This window comes from Myiozetetes cayanensis, unplaced genomic scaffold (genome assembly GCF_022539395.1).
Source record: "Myiozetetes cayanensis isolate MyiCay16 unplaced genomic scaffold, myiCay2020 scf14, whole genome shotgun sequence".
Lineage (NCBI taxonomy): Eukaryota > Metazoa > Chordata > Aves > Passeriformes > Tyrannidae > Myiozetetes > Myiozetetes cayanensis.
Window position 1 is genome coordinate 7,815,432 of NW_026087048.1, and position 18,296 is coordinate 7,833,727.

Here is an 18,296-nt window from a genome sequence, read left to right on the forward strand (position 1 = left end):
AAGGGCAGCTGCAATCCTTCATCGAGAAAAGTGTTATTCTATGGGCCTTTTTCCAGGATTACATGATTAAGACTTTCAGAGATGATTCTTTGAATTCTTAGAAATAAAAGCCTGTCCTCTGAAAATATTTCAATTATTTAAATCACTGTTTTTACATAATAAACCTGACGTGAAATAACATATGACTATTTTATATATTACTTGACAAGTTCTATTGTTTAATAGTTATATTCAAATGCTGACAACAGTAAATTGATGGAACAACTTTGAAGTAATTTATATTTCACAATGGATTTCACGATGGAAAGTTGGAAAAGCTGTCACAGAGTTAAGCTCTCTCCCACACGACACCTCTCCAGCCTGCTTAGGGGATGGTTATTTCTTCCCTTTTATCTAAGAAAGGCAATAACTGTGGCAATTCTTAAACCTAATCAGTGGATTTAAGAGAACTCTAGTCAGGCGGTTGTGACACCCCGCTGCCGCGGCCGGGAAGAGCCCTTTCCCGAGGGAAGAGCCCTTTCCCGAGGGATGCGCCGCTCCCGGAGGCCACGCCGCTCCCCGCGCGCCCCCTGCCGGCCGCTGCCCTCAGTGCCGCATCCCACACCTCCAGCTCTTCCCAACATCGCTAAAAGCCCATGGGATACAGCCTATCCCCCTTTTTATCTTTTGGAAGCACACGCACAGAGTTTAAACTACGTTATACTTTTTTTTTTTCTATGCAATTATTATTTTATTTACTGCAAAGCTCAGTGTTTTCACTAAAAAGCTGAGTTTGCAATAAGAAGGGGAAAGGGGAAATAACTCTTTAGAAGATTCCAATCTTGGTATTTTGTAAAGCACCTGTGAGCTGGTTTATTAAGGTGCTAGAGAGCACCCAAAGGAGGGCAGTGAAGATAATGAAGGGCCTTCAGAGGAAGCCGTGTGAGGAGCAGCTGAAAGAACTTGGTCTGTTCAGCTGGAGGAGAGTGAGGGGAGACCTCACTGCAGTTACAACTTCCTTGGGAGGGGAAGAGGAGGGGCAGGCACTGATCTCTGCTCTGTGGGGACCAGGGACAGGACCCCAGGGAATGGCCTGAAGTTGTGTCAGGGGAGGTTTAGGTTGGATATTAGAAACAGGTTCATAACCCAGAGGGGTGGTTGGCACTGAACAGGCTCCCCAGAGAAGTGGGCACAGCACCAAGGCCGACAGAGCTCAAGGAGTGTTTGGATGATACTCTCAGGCCCATGGTGTGACTGTTGGGGATGGTCCTGTGCAGGGCTGAGGGCTGGACTTCATGATCCTTGCAGGTCCCTTCCAACTCAACATATTCTGTGCTATAACATGGTTACTTAAAACAGGAGGAAGAGAAAGAATGTTACAATAATACCTTTTTTAACTATGAAGCAAAGGAGAGAACTGAAGTTTAACTGTGGATGAGAGCATGTTATATTCCTGTTTGTTGATATGCTATTATGACAGTCAAGAGCAAAAGCTTAGGTTTCCGACCCTCCGTGTGAACCATTGAATCTCACTTTTTGAAGAGAAAAGCAAAGTGGTAATTCTTTTTCTGACTGTCCCTAACAGAATCTTCAAATAATGGTACAGCAGCTCAAAAGTTTCTCCCAGGGTCTGTAATACTTAATACCTTCAATTAACTGAAGAAAGGAATTTTCAAGTTTCACAATGATTTAAGAGGCAGAGGCAGGGAATAAATTACAGAATATCTAAACTCACAATACCACAGGAACGTCTAAGTTAAACTAAGCCTTCAAATAAGTTAACTGTAGCTTTATTCAGATAAAAGACATCCCTATTTTCTTTTATTCACAATTGTATCAAATTGTAAAACATTTTCTCCCCAAGAAACTTTCAGAGGAACTTATTCCAGAAGGAAAAAAAAGAAAAAAATCAAATATGTTAGTGTGTTTACCTAGAATGATAGGAAATAAAAGAAACAAAAACAATTTGGTCAAAATTGATGCAAGGGTGATTTGATCATTTGAATCTATCATGGAATCTATCTTGCACAAAAGTCATAAGACATGGAAGACAAGGTGGTAGAATAAATTTTAACTTAAAACACAATCCAATTATAATTAATCTGAGCTGGATAATTTACCAACAGGGCAGCATAAAACTGCTAGTTTTATGGAAGAACTTGCAAGTTATATTTATTGCTTTTTGTGACTCTTCTCCATGCTTCAGATATGGGAGTTGTTCTTCTGAACCACAGCTGAATTTCTCATCCATTATCTCTACTTAGAACTGTGCATTCCAGCCTGGAATCAGGGTGAAGTCATGCACGAATTTTGAAACCATGATAGAAGATGAATTAATCTCCCATGATCTTTTTGAGGAAAGAATTCATGTTATTTGCAATCATTGCACTCCTTGTTGTGGGTTCAGTGACCACAAGTGAGATACTCTTGAACTTCTGCCCTTAACAGTGAATCGCCTTTTCCTCAAGTAAACTTTCCAAGCACAACTTTTTGAAAGCCTTAAAAACAACTACAAAGTGATCTTAGAACTGCCAGTCCAATTGCCCCACATCAACCTTTCTACCTTTATGTAAACTCAGACAGTTCAGACACAAGATAGTCAAGATTATTTATATTATAGAACTAGGACTGCTTGATGTAGCCAATCAATAACTTTCTTCATATAAAAACTGTGATTCATAAAGCAAAGACATCCCAGAAATTCTTTGAATCATCAGGTATTTTGAGCTTCCTCATGCACCAATTAACATTCTAATCATTGTCAAAATATCTTCAAGCTGGCAAATTTGCACAGATCCTAAAACCATTTAATCAAAAAGAGCACTTCTACATTTCTTTGTTTTCAAATTGTCAGTTTGTCAATTTATGTTTAAATATTTCATCCTTGAAACAAATTTACAAGACTAAGAAATGCAGTTTGTTTGTTGCCAGTCGTTTAGCTCAATCAATATGCTGATTGTCACTTGAACACAACAACTTTTTAATTGCATCAGGATACAAAATATCTATCATTAATACTTCAAGAAAAGGAAATACTTGTTTATTTCCACTTCAAGACATACTTGCATACAAAACATTTCTTGGAATGGAGGGTTAAAAAATTGTTCAACTGAAAGATTGATTAAAAAAAAAGAAAAAAAAAAGGGCAATTTCCAAGACATATTGGAATATTTTAAAGGGAAGTTTTCTTTTAATCTCATAGCCCCATGGCTCCTAAAATAAAAATGACTACTGCTTACCCAGCCCTAAATTCCCATTGCTGTCACTGTGTAATACCTGCTTCAGTATTAGTCTATCAAGTTTTGTTTCTGAATAAGACAGTAAATCAATAGTGCTGACAAAACCAGGCTCCTGATAACTTCTCTATTAGTGAGCTTTCTCATCCTGAGCATCACCACTGCATCCATCATGTAATTCACCACAAATCACAAAGAACAGCATTAGAACAATCCACGATGAATATTTAATTGTACATAATATTTTTTAATATTGAAACACACCAACATTCTTTGAATTAATGGCATAATTTGTGATCTATGGATGTATTATGCTCATTTTGTAAAGGTAGGAATAAGGCATCTAGAGAGTATTTGTTGAGGCAAATCTGTGCCACTGTCCCTGTTGACCTCCAGGTTATAAAACCAATCAATTATAGTGCCACTATTTCACTGGCTTTTGTCTCCAATACTCACTTTTATCAATAGTTGTGGAATCATACAAGGGGGAACTTACACGAGTCACCTCCTGCTCACTATCAACCTCAGGAATCAATTACTAATTTATAAAAAGCATATCCCTCTCCGAGATGTGACATTTATTTACTTGAATATATTTCAGCAGCAAAGCAGTCTCTGCACCACTTAGGATTAGTAGCTACAGATACAATCAAAGTGACAGACACAACTGAGGTAGGAGGGAGGAAAGGGGAAAATCCACTTGATTGTACTCATGGCTGACACCCAGTTAAAAGAAAAAACCCAAACCTCTAAGTGAACCTTTTCATAATAATTGCCAGTACTCCACAGCACTCATTTCTAAGCTGTTAGAGAACTGAGGCAACCCAACAAAACCTGTTCACTGTTCCTGGCACTGCAGTGAACATGAAACTGCAAGACAGATACTAGGACTGGGTTATTGTAAAAGAATTGTGGTTTGGATTTTTGTCTTTAATCAATATGCAGAAATGCAATTAGAGGACCCTCTGGTTCTGCATTGTCTTTTTAGAAGTGATTAATTCCTGATATTAAGTTTTCCCTCAAACACTTAATTCCTCTCCCCTCTCAAATATGGGAAGGATTTCCCTAATTCTTTTATCTTAGTATTGCTAGATCTTATATGATTGCAAAAAGGTTTAACTGTTCCTATTTCAAGTAGGCATCAAGGCAATTTATTATCTGGAAAGACACATTGGCCAAAACAGTTTGGCACTTTTCCTATCTAGTCAATGTTTGAATAAATATTCATCAGCTACAATGCCTCTGGTGAACCACTGGGCTGTCATCTCATATTTGATCAGAACAGCCTAATTCAATTTCCTATGTCCATAGATTATCATTAAAAGCATACACTCCAAATATTCTTACTGGAACTTCAGCCATCTGTATAGTTTCTACTGCAGTAACAATTCATGTTTGTTCCACCTGTGCTAAAATACCTGAAGACCATCAAGCTCAGCAAACCACAGCAACCCTCCCCTATTCAAGCTAAACCCACTTCCCTACACTTCTAAGAACAGCTAAAAACTCCCCGAAATTTCTGTTACTTCCCTGTTCTTAAAGGCCTCCAGTGATTGATTTCCTGCCTACAGCCTGCTCCAATGCCTAAAAACCTCCCTCATGGTTACTAAAGGTTGTTATTTCTTTTCTCAGCTCTTTATGGAGAGAGACAGTTCCCTTCTTGTGGGAGTAGTATCTTACAGTAGTTGCCCACACATACAGATTACTTTCTATGGAAAATTACTTACTTTGCTTTATCTGTTGGCCTCCATTATGAGGCTCTGTGAATATTGTATCTTCTGCAAAATACATCGGGACTGTTTATTCTTCTGATCTTATTGTGCCGCATAGGGGTTTTTTAATTGATGGCCCTTTTTATCCCCAATAGTACTTGCAAGTGCAAAGTTTATTTTGATAGGCATTGGCAGAGGTTCATCCTTCATGCCTCTCAGATTTTCTGAGCAAACAATGGCACAAAGTGTCACATCAATTGTGTTATATCAATGATGAGATGATACCAGTGCACTGTTTCTGAAAACTAGTTTATCTTCAGAAAGAAAAGGCAAAGCAAAGCAACCAAGACAACCCAAAATTTAGGAGATTGAAGCAAAGGATTAAAGACGCCAGTGTATTTCAGGCAAAATAACTTTATAAGAAGAAAAAAAAAATCTTACTCAAATTAGTCAGTAGGTTAAAGAAAAAAAAATTCTTTACATTTAAGCAAACTACAAATCTGATGTAACAAGTGATCAGACCCTACATTTTGTTTTGCTTTGTGCAGTATCTCTTAATGTGTGCATAGGTCCAGGAAAATCAAGAGCTTATTGGAGTAAAATGCTAGTATGTAACTTTGTATTATATAAGCATCCATACTTTTCACTTTAAAAGGCCATTAATTAGGAATAACTTCAGAATGAAATTCTAACAAATATTCAACAGTAGACACGTGCTTGGTGCAGGAATCACGAGAAGAGCACAAACTACACAACTGAGAATATGAAAGTTGTCCATTTCCCCTTACTACCTTTTCCATTATGATGGAAAAATCTTAACATGATGTTCAGTTATATAGCATTAGAATGATTTAAATACTTTTAGGTTAACGTTTCCTGTCCTCTGAGGTCTAATTCTATCTCTGCAAGGCAATTCAGCCCTTCAAGAACTGTGTTTTCAAAATCTCCAATGTCCCAGATTTCTACTAAATTTACAATTAGAAGCATATGAAGAACCAAGTTTAACACATGGCTTATAATGAAACAGTAACTTGAGATTTAAGTGACCCTTTAAGTATTTCTATAAATTTTCCTCTTCAAAGAGTTCTATGTGAGGTAAATGTTTACACATCCCATCCCACCTCATCTTCAAATTCTTCAAAGACTTACAATAACTTTGCCACCATCTCTCAGCCCCAAACTGATGCTACACTAACTGCTGAGCAATCTGCTCTTATTTCAGTGCACTAAGATATTTTGACGACTTCGCAACAGAAAAAAATTCAATGGCACAGTGACAACCCAAATTCCAGCTCATACATATTAACTTACTTACTTAACTATCTTCTAAATGCTGACCTCAAAATTACTTTGAAGAACTGTAGTGGGAAGAAGTGCAATACTAATATCCCTTTATTCAAATACTTTTAACATTTGAACAAAATACAGCTGATTCATCAAGTCATAAAGTTGTTGACCACATGACATAAATGATTTGGTTTTAAACTCAGAAATGAATGAATCTCACTGACTGGGCAACTAAACACACACTGAAGGATGGTTGATCACAGAAGAATTTTTGAAAAAGCATCTTAAAACTACTGCAAACTCTCTCTGCAAAACAAAACTGGATTATTTGACATATCCAACTCTTGTGTTTGATGTCAGCTAGACCAGGATTTGTCCTGTCTTCCTCCTAACAGTGAGATAACATTTGGCACAAAAGAAAGAAGAGATCAAACCAGTGGCAGACACGGTAAGATGCAGAAATTGAGATCATGTGAATCAGATAAGTATTTTTCCCATGACACCTCAGTACAAACAGATTTTTTTCCTCTTGCTTTTTGCACAGGCACAGTCTATGTATTATCATAAAGGCAAGAGAATTCAGTAAAAAGGAAATAGGACTTGCCCCCAAAAGAACAGGAAAAAACCCCAAACATCTGAAAATAAACTGATGAAGGTGCATCTTGGATGGAGTTTGACTCCTATGTACTTAAACAGGTTTGGCTTTACCATGAAACCGTAGAAGTGACATTTTACAGCAAACTACCTGAGAATAAGCAGTGTTTTCAAAAGACCTACACACAAATGAAACAGGAAGACAAGTCCATGACTCTTTAGCTTTTTGGTAGGTCACTGTACACACTAAAGACATAACTGCAGTGTTTCTCAGAAGTTATCAACAGGCTGGAAGACTGGGCAAAGACTGATGACATCTGAATCCCCAACCTTTGTGATGAGGTCATGGTTTGTACAGTTTAAGAACAATAGTGAGAAATAAGATACTTGGTGCCATTATTGACCACATAAACAGATGAAGAGATAGTAATAATTTCTCTTAATTATCATGTCTGATAAAAAAAAAAATCCCTATTGAGGCATTGGTATCATCAGCTCATTCCTGCATTTTAGAAGACTTTTTTTTCTAGGAAAAAAAGTTCTTAAAACAATTTTTATTAAATATTATTGAAGTACTGATGTTTCTCAATATCAAAAATTAATCAAAAAAAGATGTCTGAGGTTATCAGTTCTGGATTAATATACAATACAGACAAGATGGCCAATCCACAATCACTCCTCAGGAATCTAAAGTTTCAGAATCTTGTCCTCTTTCTGTTTTAGAAGAAAAAAAATCCTGAGGTGAGGGAACAACATGGATTTAAGAACCAATGGAAGGAACTGTCTCTACAGTCAGAAACTCAGCAGTCACATCATCAGGTCCTACTGTAACTAAGTAGAAGTTTATATGAACTAGAAACCTTATCCTAAATTCTCCTTCAAACCTTGAACATTTTTTGAATTATAGTAACACATTGGTAGCTTTAAGAGCTGTTCTTACCTTCTGAATAGCCCTGGCCCATCGTGCTTTCGCAAAATTACCTCCATTACCCTGGTCTGCATTTCTCCTGGAGAAAGGGAGGAGAAAAATAGTCAGAACAGCAAAACATGGAAAGAAGTAACTAAAAGAAGTCTGGAAAGTCTGTGGGCAGGTAGGTCAAAGTCAGATAATTCCATCACCCATGTCCTCTGTATATAGTATTATCTATATACTGAAGTATATTAGCTCTGTAGAAGTTATTCTTAACATCAAGTTATGAAAGCTTATCCTGGTAATTTGCATAAGGGTAACTTTACACTTAGCAGGATGTGCTGGTTCTGGCTGATCCAAATTTCACACACTCTTATCCTCTGACTCAACATGAGCTGTTTAGTAAGGACTGTTTCAGTGAAAGGCTTTGCTTTGTCAATATTAAATTCAAACAAGCAGAGGAAAATAATGGAGGAATGCACTTCATTCACTTTATTTTATTTATATCTATCTGATGAATGACAGAAGACCATGAGCTAAATCAATAGTTTTTGCAGAGATGATCAGGGTAAAGATAATGCATTTTTACATTATTTACATCTATTTTCAACTCCAGTCCACTTTCTCCAAAAGGCAAATAAAAGCAACAACTTAAGAAAATCTGATATTCCTGTTACAAACAGCTTTGTTTCTCTTCTGGGTTTTGAATGTTAAAATAAAATACTGAAGTTGAAATATTTTTTTAAATTTTATAATTAATATTTTTGTCTTATTTTAGCCAGAATTGAAGATAGGGGTAGAAAAATGTATTTCTTTCCTGCATTTCCCTGTTTATTTCCAAATACTGTGCCACTCTCTACTTAGGCTGTTGGTTGATAAAAGAAACTAGAATGTATACAGTAAAGAGTCTCTTGACCTGATGGTGATTTGACTGTAAAGTGAGACCACAGCACCCATATAGTTGATATACAGGGAAAAATAAGCAGACACTGGACAGTAACTATGGCAAAACACATGGAAGTATTTTTATATGCTGATTTTCTCTGCTGTAATGGAATACTAAACTGCATTCTGCAACAATTCAGATATATTCAAGCAGAGAAGACTGGCTCACAATATCACCTTTGGATTACAGGGGGCTCCCTGAAACTCAAGAGTTCACTGGCTTGAAAAGACATGATCCCTGTTCCTCATACTGTTATCAGAGTATAAAAGACCGTTGGTAAAGGAATGCATTTCCAATTCTAGTGGTTCATACATCAGGATTACAAGGTCCCTAGAATTTCCTCAGTGAAGGCATTTCTTGTAAGACACAGAGCAAGCACTACCACAAGTCTTTGCAAACTGAACTACAGGAATTACTGAGAAACCACATGACATAAAACCAGCAACCTCTCCTCCCCCGCCCAAAAAAGCCACCAAATAGAAGTTTACATTTATTCCAACAAATCTTTGAAACATAATCTGTTATGCAATTGGTTGCCCCCACACAGCAGTTGCACACTTGCACAGGCGAATTGTAATGAGGGCTCATTATTCAGTTATTTCATAACGCCTGTGAACTATGTTGTTTTAAGCTGAAAAATGCTGATTCAGTTCATGGCTGTTAAGCACAGGTTAAAACTGTAGACTCTACCACTTTTGCCAGATCCTAAGTAATTTAAAAGACACTTGTACAGTAACAGTTAAGTTGCAAGTATACAGTAATATTCTACAGACACAATTTACAGAGGACAGTAGCAGCCTGTTTAGTAAGTAAAGTTGTTGGAGCGTATTTCTATTGTATTTCAGTGTCATCCCTTGGTTTACACATTACTATTTAATTATCTTGGACTTTTGGAACAGTGCTCTTTTATTTGAGGAGAAAAATGTTCTCTCTGATACACACAGCTGAGTGCACATGATGCAAACTAAGTGTGAAGAGGCTTTTCTTCCCCTGCCCTCATCTCTGAGGCTGCACCCTTGCAGGTTCAGCCTCTTCCCTTTTCACAACTATTTTCTTTTTTAAATTTTCTTATTGTAAGGTAAATCAACCAAGTGATACTAGTAATTGTTCCCCTTCATTCTGCAGCTGTTAACTAGACTGGAAATACTAGGTAATAATTAACCTTAGAAATTATTAAGGTAATTAACCTCAAGGTCAGATGGAGAGTGGGTTGCCAGTGTTGATTCAGAGGGAACAGAAAGAAACAACTTTTATTGTCTTAACTGAAGGTAAGTAAGGTCAAGAGCACTCTAAAATTTGGAGGCATAATGGTCACAGGCAGACAAAAACATTTAACTGCTTTGCACTTTAGGAAGACATCGGGCTGTGATCAGACTGCTGAGCAGAGCAGGCAAATGAAGCAGTAGAATCCACTTCTGCTGTGCCACACAGAAACTCAGCATGGACAGACACAGCCAGGAGCAGCTTCTTACCTGTCCACTGCCTGCTGACACAGGGATGGGTCCAGTTTAGATAAATGTGTCTTAATTTTCTATTCAGATCTAGTAAAACAAATCAGTTACCTGGCAGAAAACAGTTTATCAATACTGAACTAAGCCTCTAGATGACATGTGATTTACAGGAATTCTGAGTAACAAGGACCACGAAGATACTGTTGGGAATCATTTGTCCTGGCAGCTGAACTATGCACAAGGAATGCATCATGTTCCAGGCAAATGCATTACAATTTCTTGAAACAACATAAGAACAAATTAGGAGAATTTCACACAGACATTAAGTCTGAAAATAAGGCAATCATAGTTCATAATTAGAAAAGCATTAATTGCAAGTGGTAGAACAGTAAAAAGCTTGAAAACAAATGACAAATGCCTCAAGAGTGCCTAAAATCACATTGATTCGCCATTCCTACAACATAATGCCCAGCTGTGGTCTCTGAACCAATGCAGATCACAGGAACAACGAGGGGTAGAACCAGAAAAGAGGCCTCTGGAGAAGTCCAACAATATTTAGATCCAGCGAGCTGAGCAAGCAGCCCAGGTCAAAATTTTGATGCACCATGCATCAAACCAGCAGGCTTCCACCTCTCCCAGCTGTAAGGATCAAAATAACCAACTCTGTTGCAGTGATTTACCAAGAGATGACAGTTACATGCACAGGAATGCACAGGTTAGATAAACATAAGGGCTCTTCAAGCTGGTTTATCGAAAGATATCGTTAATAGACAACAAAAGTTACACTGACATTTTTATTTAATAGACGTTTTCCCTCTCAATTTTGCTGCACAATTACATTAAAATTGGTTTAGTATCTCAGTGATGATTTGCATTTTCATGGCACCTCTTGTAAAACTAAATCTCACTGCAGACTTCATTGTAAAGCAGTTAATTATAAAGCAGTTGCAGTGTGGCCACATACAGACAAATAATGACATCTTCTGAATGCTTATTTGTTTGTAATAGGCAATCCTGAACATCTGCATGGGTTTGTAAGTATTCATCACTGATGTCAATATTGTCAGCTTTGACTATAATTGGAAATAAACTGGGGAAGAAAAACTGAAATAATCACACTCCATTATGACATATTATGACATTTTTTTACTGGGCAATTTCCACTCTCCACTAGCAGCAGCCAAGCAGAAACAAACATCATGTGCTCAAATCAATCTCCAATGGACAGATCAAGCAGAGTTGTACTTTGGTAGTACACTATCACATAACTGGGATTTTTTCTTTTCCTTTAAATATGCTTCCCAGAATATTCCAGTAATGGTAATTCTTGTACAAATAAAGGGTAAGGATGCTAATAGCAATTTTGAGCTTTATTCTGCATTCTTTCATAGTTCAGGAGGAGGATAGGAAGGAATAAATAAAGATGAATAACAGCTTCTCTATTGTTTATAAAACCTAAAAACTACTTTCAAGTGCTGCACTTGCACTGCTGTAGCTTCTGAAACAATTTAGTGTGCACTGGAAGTATGTCAGTTTGTGAGACACCCAAAAATTTTGTATGAGGATTTCCACATTGGTTGCTCATTTAGACTGCAGCAGCACAAGTTCTCTGGGACCCTCTCTGTTGATGCAGTTGCTACCTCAGCCTTGCACATCAGGCCAAAGCAACATTAGTAATATTAACTGCACCTGGGGTACAAAACCTTGCCCTTGTTACGGCACCTGCCAGAGATTATCTGAAGCTGATTGCATGAAATGGTTTCCAGCTGAAAACAAGGTGCTTTCAAGTCAACTCATGCACTTAGTATATAAGGGAACACTATTCTTATTGGAAAATATGTCTGGGATGTGGAATTATAGAAATGGTATCCCATTAAGGATTATTGTACTATGAAGTTATAATTCAATTTTAAATTTTTTCATAGACCTCAATTACACAGTATAGATTAAAAAATCAGTATAACATTAAAAAGCTGTGCAATAAGTAGCAGTTTAGCAGAACACTAGGAGGAACTGTAGACACTACTCGTCCATCTTAGCTATAATCATATTAAAAGGAAATTAATGATGTGGTAAAATTGCAAGACAAAATTAAGTGATTTAGGTTTTCCACGGTTAGCTATATCACAGTGAGACCTACTTATTTAAGCTTCATATAGATTAATATAATTTAGCATTACCCAACTGCCTTATAGATATTTTTGTGTGTCAGTGGCAAAAGAAGGTAGATTTTCCTCTAAGATACTTTTTTAGTACCCCTTACACAGGTTCCCTTTTACAGATGCTCAAGTTGCACTTAGAAACTTAGTTTTCAAACACCAACCAGTTACTTATCTTCACAGTAAAATTTTAGTTTTAAATTTGAATATAATTTTGTCTTCCATCTGCTTTCTTGTTGTCTAAAATCAGAATTTTCAGTAGCTGTATTATCATTTTCAACCATATGTTTATATCAGCTAGATGACTGTTGGCTTTCACTTCAGATAGTTTACATATCTGAGTTCCTGGTGGCTTTTGTCTGTTTTAAAGCTAAAATTGCAAAGCCTTAATTTCTTTGGGACAAGGTATTAAATTTTATCAACTTGTATTTTGAGAGCAACATTATTACAGTAATGAAATAACATTTTCTGATTTCTTTGAGATGAACTTGTATAAGTACCTAAAACACATAATGCAGCAATAACATGTTTTCTAACCATTCAGGTCCAAATGCTTAGCAAGGCATGAACAGAAACAAAACTCTGCTTACATATGTGCTTTAGTTAAGTTCTTTGAGTTTTTCCTCCACCACTATTACACAGGTTACTCACCTAATCATTAAGAACTTAAATCTTTTACAAGACCTACATCTTTTGACTCACCTCTAGAGAAGATGAATAGTTTGAAGTTATGCATTTAGCCTCATAACAGAACTCATGTTTTTTCCAATTTTGACTTTTTCCTCCACTTCACAAGATTTTTGCAGGCACAATTCACGTTGACGTGAACCTTCACATGTTCCTGCAAGGAAGTATCAGCCCCACCTTGTTTCTAGAAATACCCCCCAGCCAAGGCCACTGCCCACCCAGCTGCTCCCAATAACCCACCAATTACTGCAGCCCCCCCACCACTCCCCTTCCTGGCCATAATTAACTATTTGTTGCAAGGAAAATACTTTCATCTCCCTGGTGTCTTTTCACCCTTCAGACTATTCTGAAGTCTGATCTCAGTGTGATTTACTTGTTGTTGCTGTCTCTGATAAAGTTGATACAGAAAGTCCCACCTTGCTTTAACAATCACTTTCCAGTTATTGAGTATTCTGACTTCCCATATGATCCAACGAACTTTTGTGTTATCACAGGTAGAGAAATAACAAACTTTTCTGTAGAGCTGAGAATAGGTACTGGAAAAGAGATGATTACTACCTAAACTTCTGTATTTTAGGCCACTTCAAATGCTTAGACTTCAATATATGCATTTTGGATTCAACATTGTGGGGTTTTCTTGTTATTTGATGAACTATTGTTCTCAAACATTAATGTGCCCCTTTCTCAAAAGGTGGCACACTCAACTTGGTGGTTTCTTACTTTTATTATGTCGGAGGAACTTAATCAATTAAATTAAACCTTGTTCTGAAGAACCCCTGCAAATGAAGGCCTGATGCTAAAGGGTGTGCAAACAGACATGTACAGTAATCCATACCTAACATATTTAAATTCCAATTCCTACCATTCAGAACTGAACTGGACTGCAAACCGTCATTCAGATCAGTCAAAACCACCACTTGTGATATTAGTCTAGTGTAGTTAATAGAACAGTAAGTAAGTAACAGCTCATATTTTCCCCTACCTTACCACAGAAAAACAGGCTTGAAGAAAGATTCTATTTTTTTTTTTTAAGTGTGCCATGACAGTAAATCAACATTTTGCAAAGCAACTTCCAAGTTTTCTGATGGACATAAGGAGACTACAAGGCAGTGTTACTAACTGAGAAACACAAGATACATTATCTCCTCAGTGCTGAAATAACTACATTAATTGTTTCCAAACTGCAAAACCTTTATCAGAACAAGAGAACATGCAATTGAAACAGAAACTGATTGACAAGACCAAAGGCTATCACAGAAGGCAGGGGACACAAAGAAACACATGTTCATATGAATAAGACATTAGCAAGACACTGATCTGCTGTCCAGTGAAGTTGCAGCTTTTAGTCAATCTTGAATCTGTCTAAGTGTCATCTTGGATTATTCCTAAAAAACAAACAATGTCTATCTGACACTTAAGGAAACTTTACAGATTGCTCCAGATTTTGCCTGGGTTTGCCACTATGCAGCTCTTTTGTAGTCACCAATTTTTCACCTTTTCCTATGCTATACCATTAAAACATTTTTTTTTCTTCTAATACATCCGACTCAAAAAGTAATAATATATTTTTTTTTTCCGAATATGACATATTTCTTTATTCAACTGAACTCAATTCTCTTCTACATTATCAAGTCTCTGTATTCAAAACCAATGCCTAATCTTTCAACTAAAAAAAAAATCAAACTCAGTATTATAAAAGTATTTGATTGTGTATGCACGCATGTAACCTTTAGATGTAGGATGGTCCTACAGATTGGGTTACATCACACTTCCAAATCTACATCTTTGCCTCAGTTTCTGAATCAACCTTAGAAGAAATATCCAACAAGCTTGATTTTATGTCGAAGATAGAAACTCTCTCTTTGTTTCATAGAAGAACCTGTATGTAACCATTGCCTGAACTTGGCCTCATGAATGAAACTGTATCTGAGTATTATGAACTTATACCTCAAATAGCTCCTTACATAGATTCAATTTGTCTCTTCTTCTAAACTAAGACACAGAAAGATGTAACCAGTCAGAATTCCATCAGGTTGAATATCTACGGGATTTTTTTCCTTGTGGTTTTAGCTAAAGAAAGGACATAATAATAGTGAGATATAAAAATAGCTATGAAATAATTAAGAAAAAGAAGAAGTTTTGGAGCAATTTGTTCTCTCTTGTTTAGAAACAAGTGGTTTAAGAACATCCTCCTGTTGAGTGTTGAATGTTTATCTTGGTGCAGCAAGAAAACAGAACAGGATATGCTTTATGGATCTAAAGTTTTTCTGATTTTCTTCTTCTGTCCAGCTTGGTTTGCAGTGAGTAAGGAATAGGAATAACAGAGGATGCTCTAGTGCTCTGCATAGACTTCATTTAACTTAAAGCACTGGAAAATTTTGTGTGAAAATTCCATAGGAGAGCATGTACACTTGTCAACTATAGGTAATCCATTAATGAAACAGGTGAAAAAGAGTAATAAGAATTTATAATAAATAGCTTACTGCTTTCTTTGTAAACCAAACAAAATTCAACCTATGAGTCTGTAACCAAGCAATTACTATGCAAATGTAGAAAATTAATTCCAGTGAAGTTTACCCTGCATCTGAATATAATGGTATCTTTCAGGGTAGCAGCCTAAATATGGAATATGACAGAGCACTAGGAGCCTAATCACACTTTTCATAAACATTTGCTGCTCTTCCCACGGGAGGTTTCATTTCTCTGTTGTATAATTCTTTATGTGGAGCTCTTGTGCCTCTACCTGAAATGGCTCTTGATTTTTGAGATCAAGTCATAGGGGAAAAGGGAATTTCTCTGCACAAGGACTGATACTGAGTTGGCTATTTTAGCTTTTCTGTAAATGAGTAACTTTTCTAGAAGTTTCAAGGGAATATCTGCACAAAGATTGAACATCTTTTACACACAGCTGTAAGTATTAATTAGATAAACTAGTTCCCAGAAGTGAACAAGACTACTTACTTAAAAAAACTACTACTTATCTAAGGTCTAAGTAAAATGTGTTAACCTTTATAGTAAGTAAACCTTTTGGGAACAAAAGATGAAATAACTGCATAACAGTAACACAGATAATGCAGTTACATGAGAACAGAAACTTCTGAAAAGGCAAAGACCCTTATTAATAAAAAAAAATAAAATTGAAAGCCTTTCTTATTCCTTTCCCACCTGAAGAATTTGTCATGAATGACATTGTGTTACAGAGCATCCCAAGGGAAGTCAGAATGATCTGTCATTTATTATGAAAGGTTGTCACCATAATAAACAATACAAAACTATGAATATTAATAATAGAGTCAATTTTAACTCAGCATCAGTTCACATTAGGATGTAAAACAATCATCAGAACACTCCTAACAGCCACAAGTAAAACAGACTCTTGTGAAAAGCTTTAAGGAAAAGAAAGTTATAACGTCTGATTACTGTGAGGAGCGAAACAGTACGGACTGATAGGGATAGATATCAGAAGAAACAAAGAGTCATCTCTGCCATGGGACAAGTATATTTGCCTTTTATTTTACTGTATAATCTATTTTATAATTAGGTTTTGTAGGTTATTTTATACACACTGCAGGAGGTTGTACTAGGCTGTATCTTTTGTGTGAGAGCTAGACATCGTACCTCTTCTCCTACTGGAAGCTTTTCCAAGATTGTCTTGACTGTATATATGTATATATTCCTTAACTGAAATACAAGTTCATGCACAAAAACAAGAAATGGCTTAAAAAATTGTGTATATTTAAGAACTGTGCTGCATGTTACATGTTACTCAGAACATCCCAAGCAGAGCTGCTGAACAGTTTGTCAGATTAATTCCTTTTAATTCTGCAACAGAATGCTTGTCTTTACACAGATATAATATGGATATGTAAAACTCTCTATTTCTTTTTTAAATGAGAAATAATTTGGTGAATATAATAAAAATAAAAATTCAGTTTTATCCATTCCATTTATCATCAATAACTCAATAATTTAGAAAATGCCACAACAGTAACTTTCATCACTATTTCATGTCTTACTTTGTCAAGACCCTGAGTGTACCCACAGAATTCATGGGGCCAACCTCACCTGGAGCCTCCCTGGGGATACATGAGCCCCACAGCTCCGTTTAAGCTCAGCCCTGGGCCTTCAGTCCCTGCCTGGCATTATGGTTCTGGAGTGCCAGTGTCCAGCTCAAGCACAGCTCTGCCTCTGTACCCCCTGATCCAGTCCCCACTCCTGGACTGATGGCCAGGCTTGAGCTCAACTCTGCTTCCCTGTTACAGGCCTGCCCGGTGATCACTGCTGTGCCTTGCCCTGGCTGCCACCTCCAGACCTGCCCCTGACCCACAAGAGTTCACTTGCCAGTTTGACCTTGGCCCTGTTTTATCACCACAGACTCTTGCCCTGTTTCACCCTTGCTGTTATTCCCAGGCTTGCCCAGGGGGAGGGGTTGTGGCAGTGGCTGGTGATGCCCCTGCCCTGCTCGCTGTGTTCTCATGCCTGACTGCCCAGCCCCTGGGGAGCAGCTGCCTGCACTGCCTTGTCTGCATTCACCTAAGGCCTGAATTCTGCATATTTGTAAAAACTCAGCTAGGTATGAAGATTTCGGCTTTCAGAAGTGCCACAAAGACTGGATTCATAGCCGTGCACTGCCTAATTTTACAACAGACTTCTAAACAGATCCTACTGAGAACATCATGATGTGAATTAAAGCACTTTAAACAAACCAAACAAAAACAACTTACCAAAATCTATTTGGGATAACTTTAGGAAAGAAAATGCATGTCTACATGTCATATCAGCTCATCATCATTTATTCTAACTGCAAAGTAAAGCTGTTTTGTTCTTTACTACACTTCTAAACAGTTCTGTACATAATTCATTGTTGTTTTTTCTGACAGAATGTTCAATTCCCTAAATGTTTCTCAATTCCCTCAATGTCCTTTTTCTCAATCTCTTTCAAGTACAATGTTTTCTCTCTATATTTTTAACTGCTAATTTATCTTCTTTTGTATTTTTTTTGTAACTGAGCATTTTTTAAAATGTAAGAATAAAACTGGTAATGATTGTAAAGCTGACATAGTTATAAAGTAGAGCCGTAGAACAAAACCCATAAAAATTCCTTCAACTTCAAATTCATGATATTTATGAGACTTAGTATTCTCCAGTTCTGAGTTTAAATTTTGTTTATACTCTTCCTGCTGTAAAGAGCTACTGCAACATTCTTTAAAATTCTTTGGAACCTTTTTTTTTTTTAAGTAGTTTTTTAAAGTACTATTTTTGTTCCGATCAAGAGCAATAGTTCTAGGATACAGAAGATCTGAAGGAAACACAGTTGAGAAAAGCAAGAGTGTGG

The 18,296-nt window shown here is 36.8% G+C and overlaps 1 protein-coding gene across 1 annotated transcript in view; it reads right to left on the minus strand.

The window, feature by feature from the left end:
• Positions 1-451: 451 nt before the first annotated feature.
• LOC126636939 (protein unc-13 homolog A-like) overlaps positions 452-18,296 on the minus strand; it is a 33,329-nt gene continuing 15,484 nt past the window's right edge. Inside the window, exons 7-8 of the mRNA XM_050309714.1 lie at positions 7,749-7,815; positions 452-625 (exon numbers count right to left, since the gene is read on the minus strand). Of these exons, the coding sequence (XP_050165671.1) occupies positions 452-625; positions 7,749-7,815 (241 nt within the window). The remainder of the gene's footprint in view (positions 626-7,748; positions 7,816-18,296) is intronic.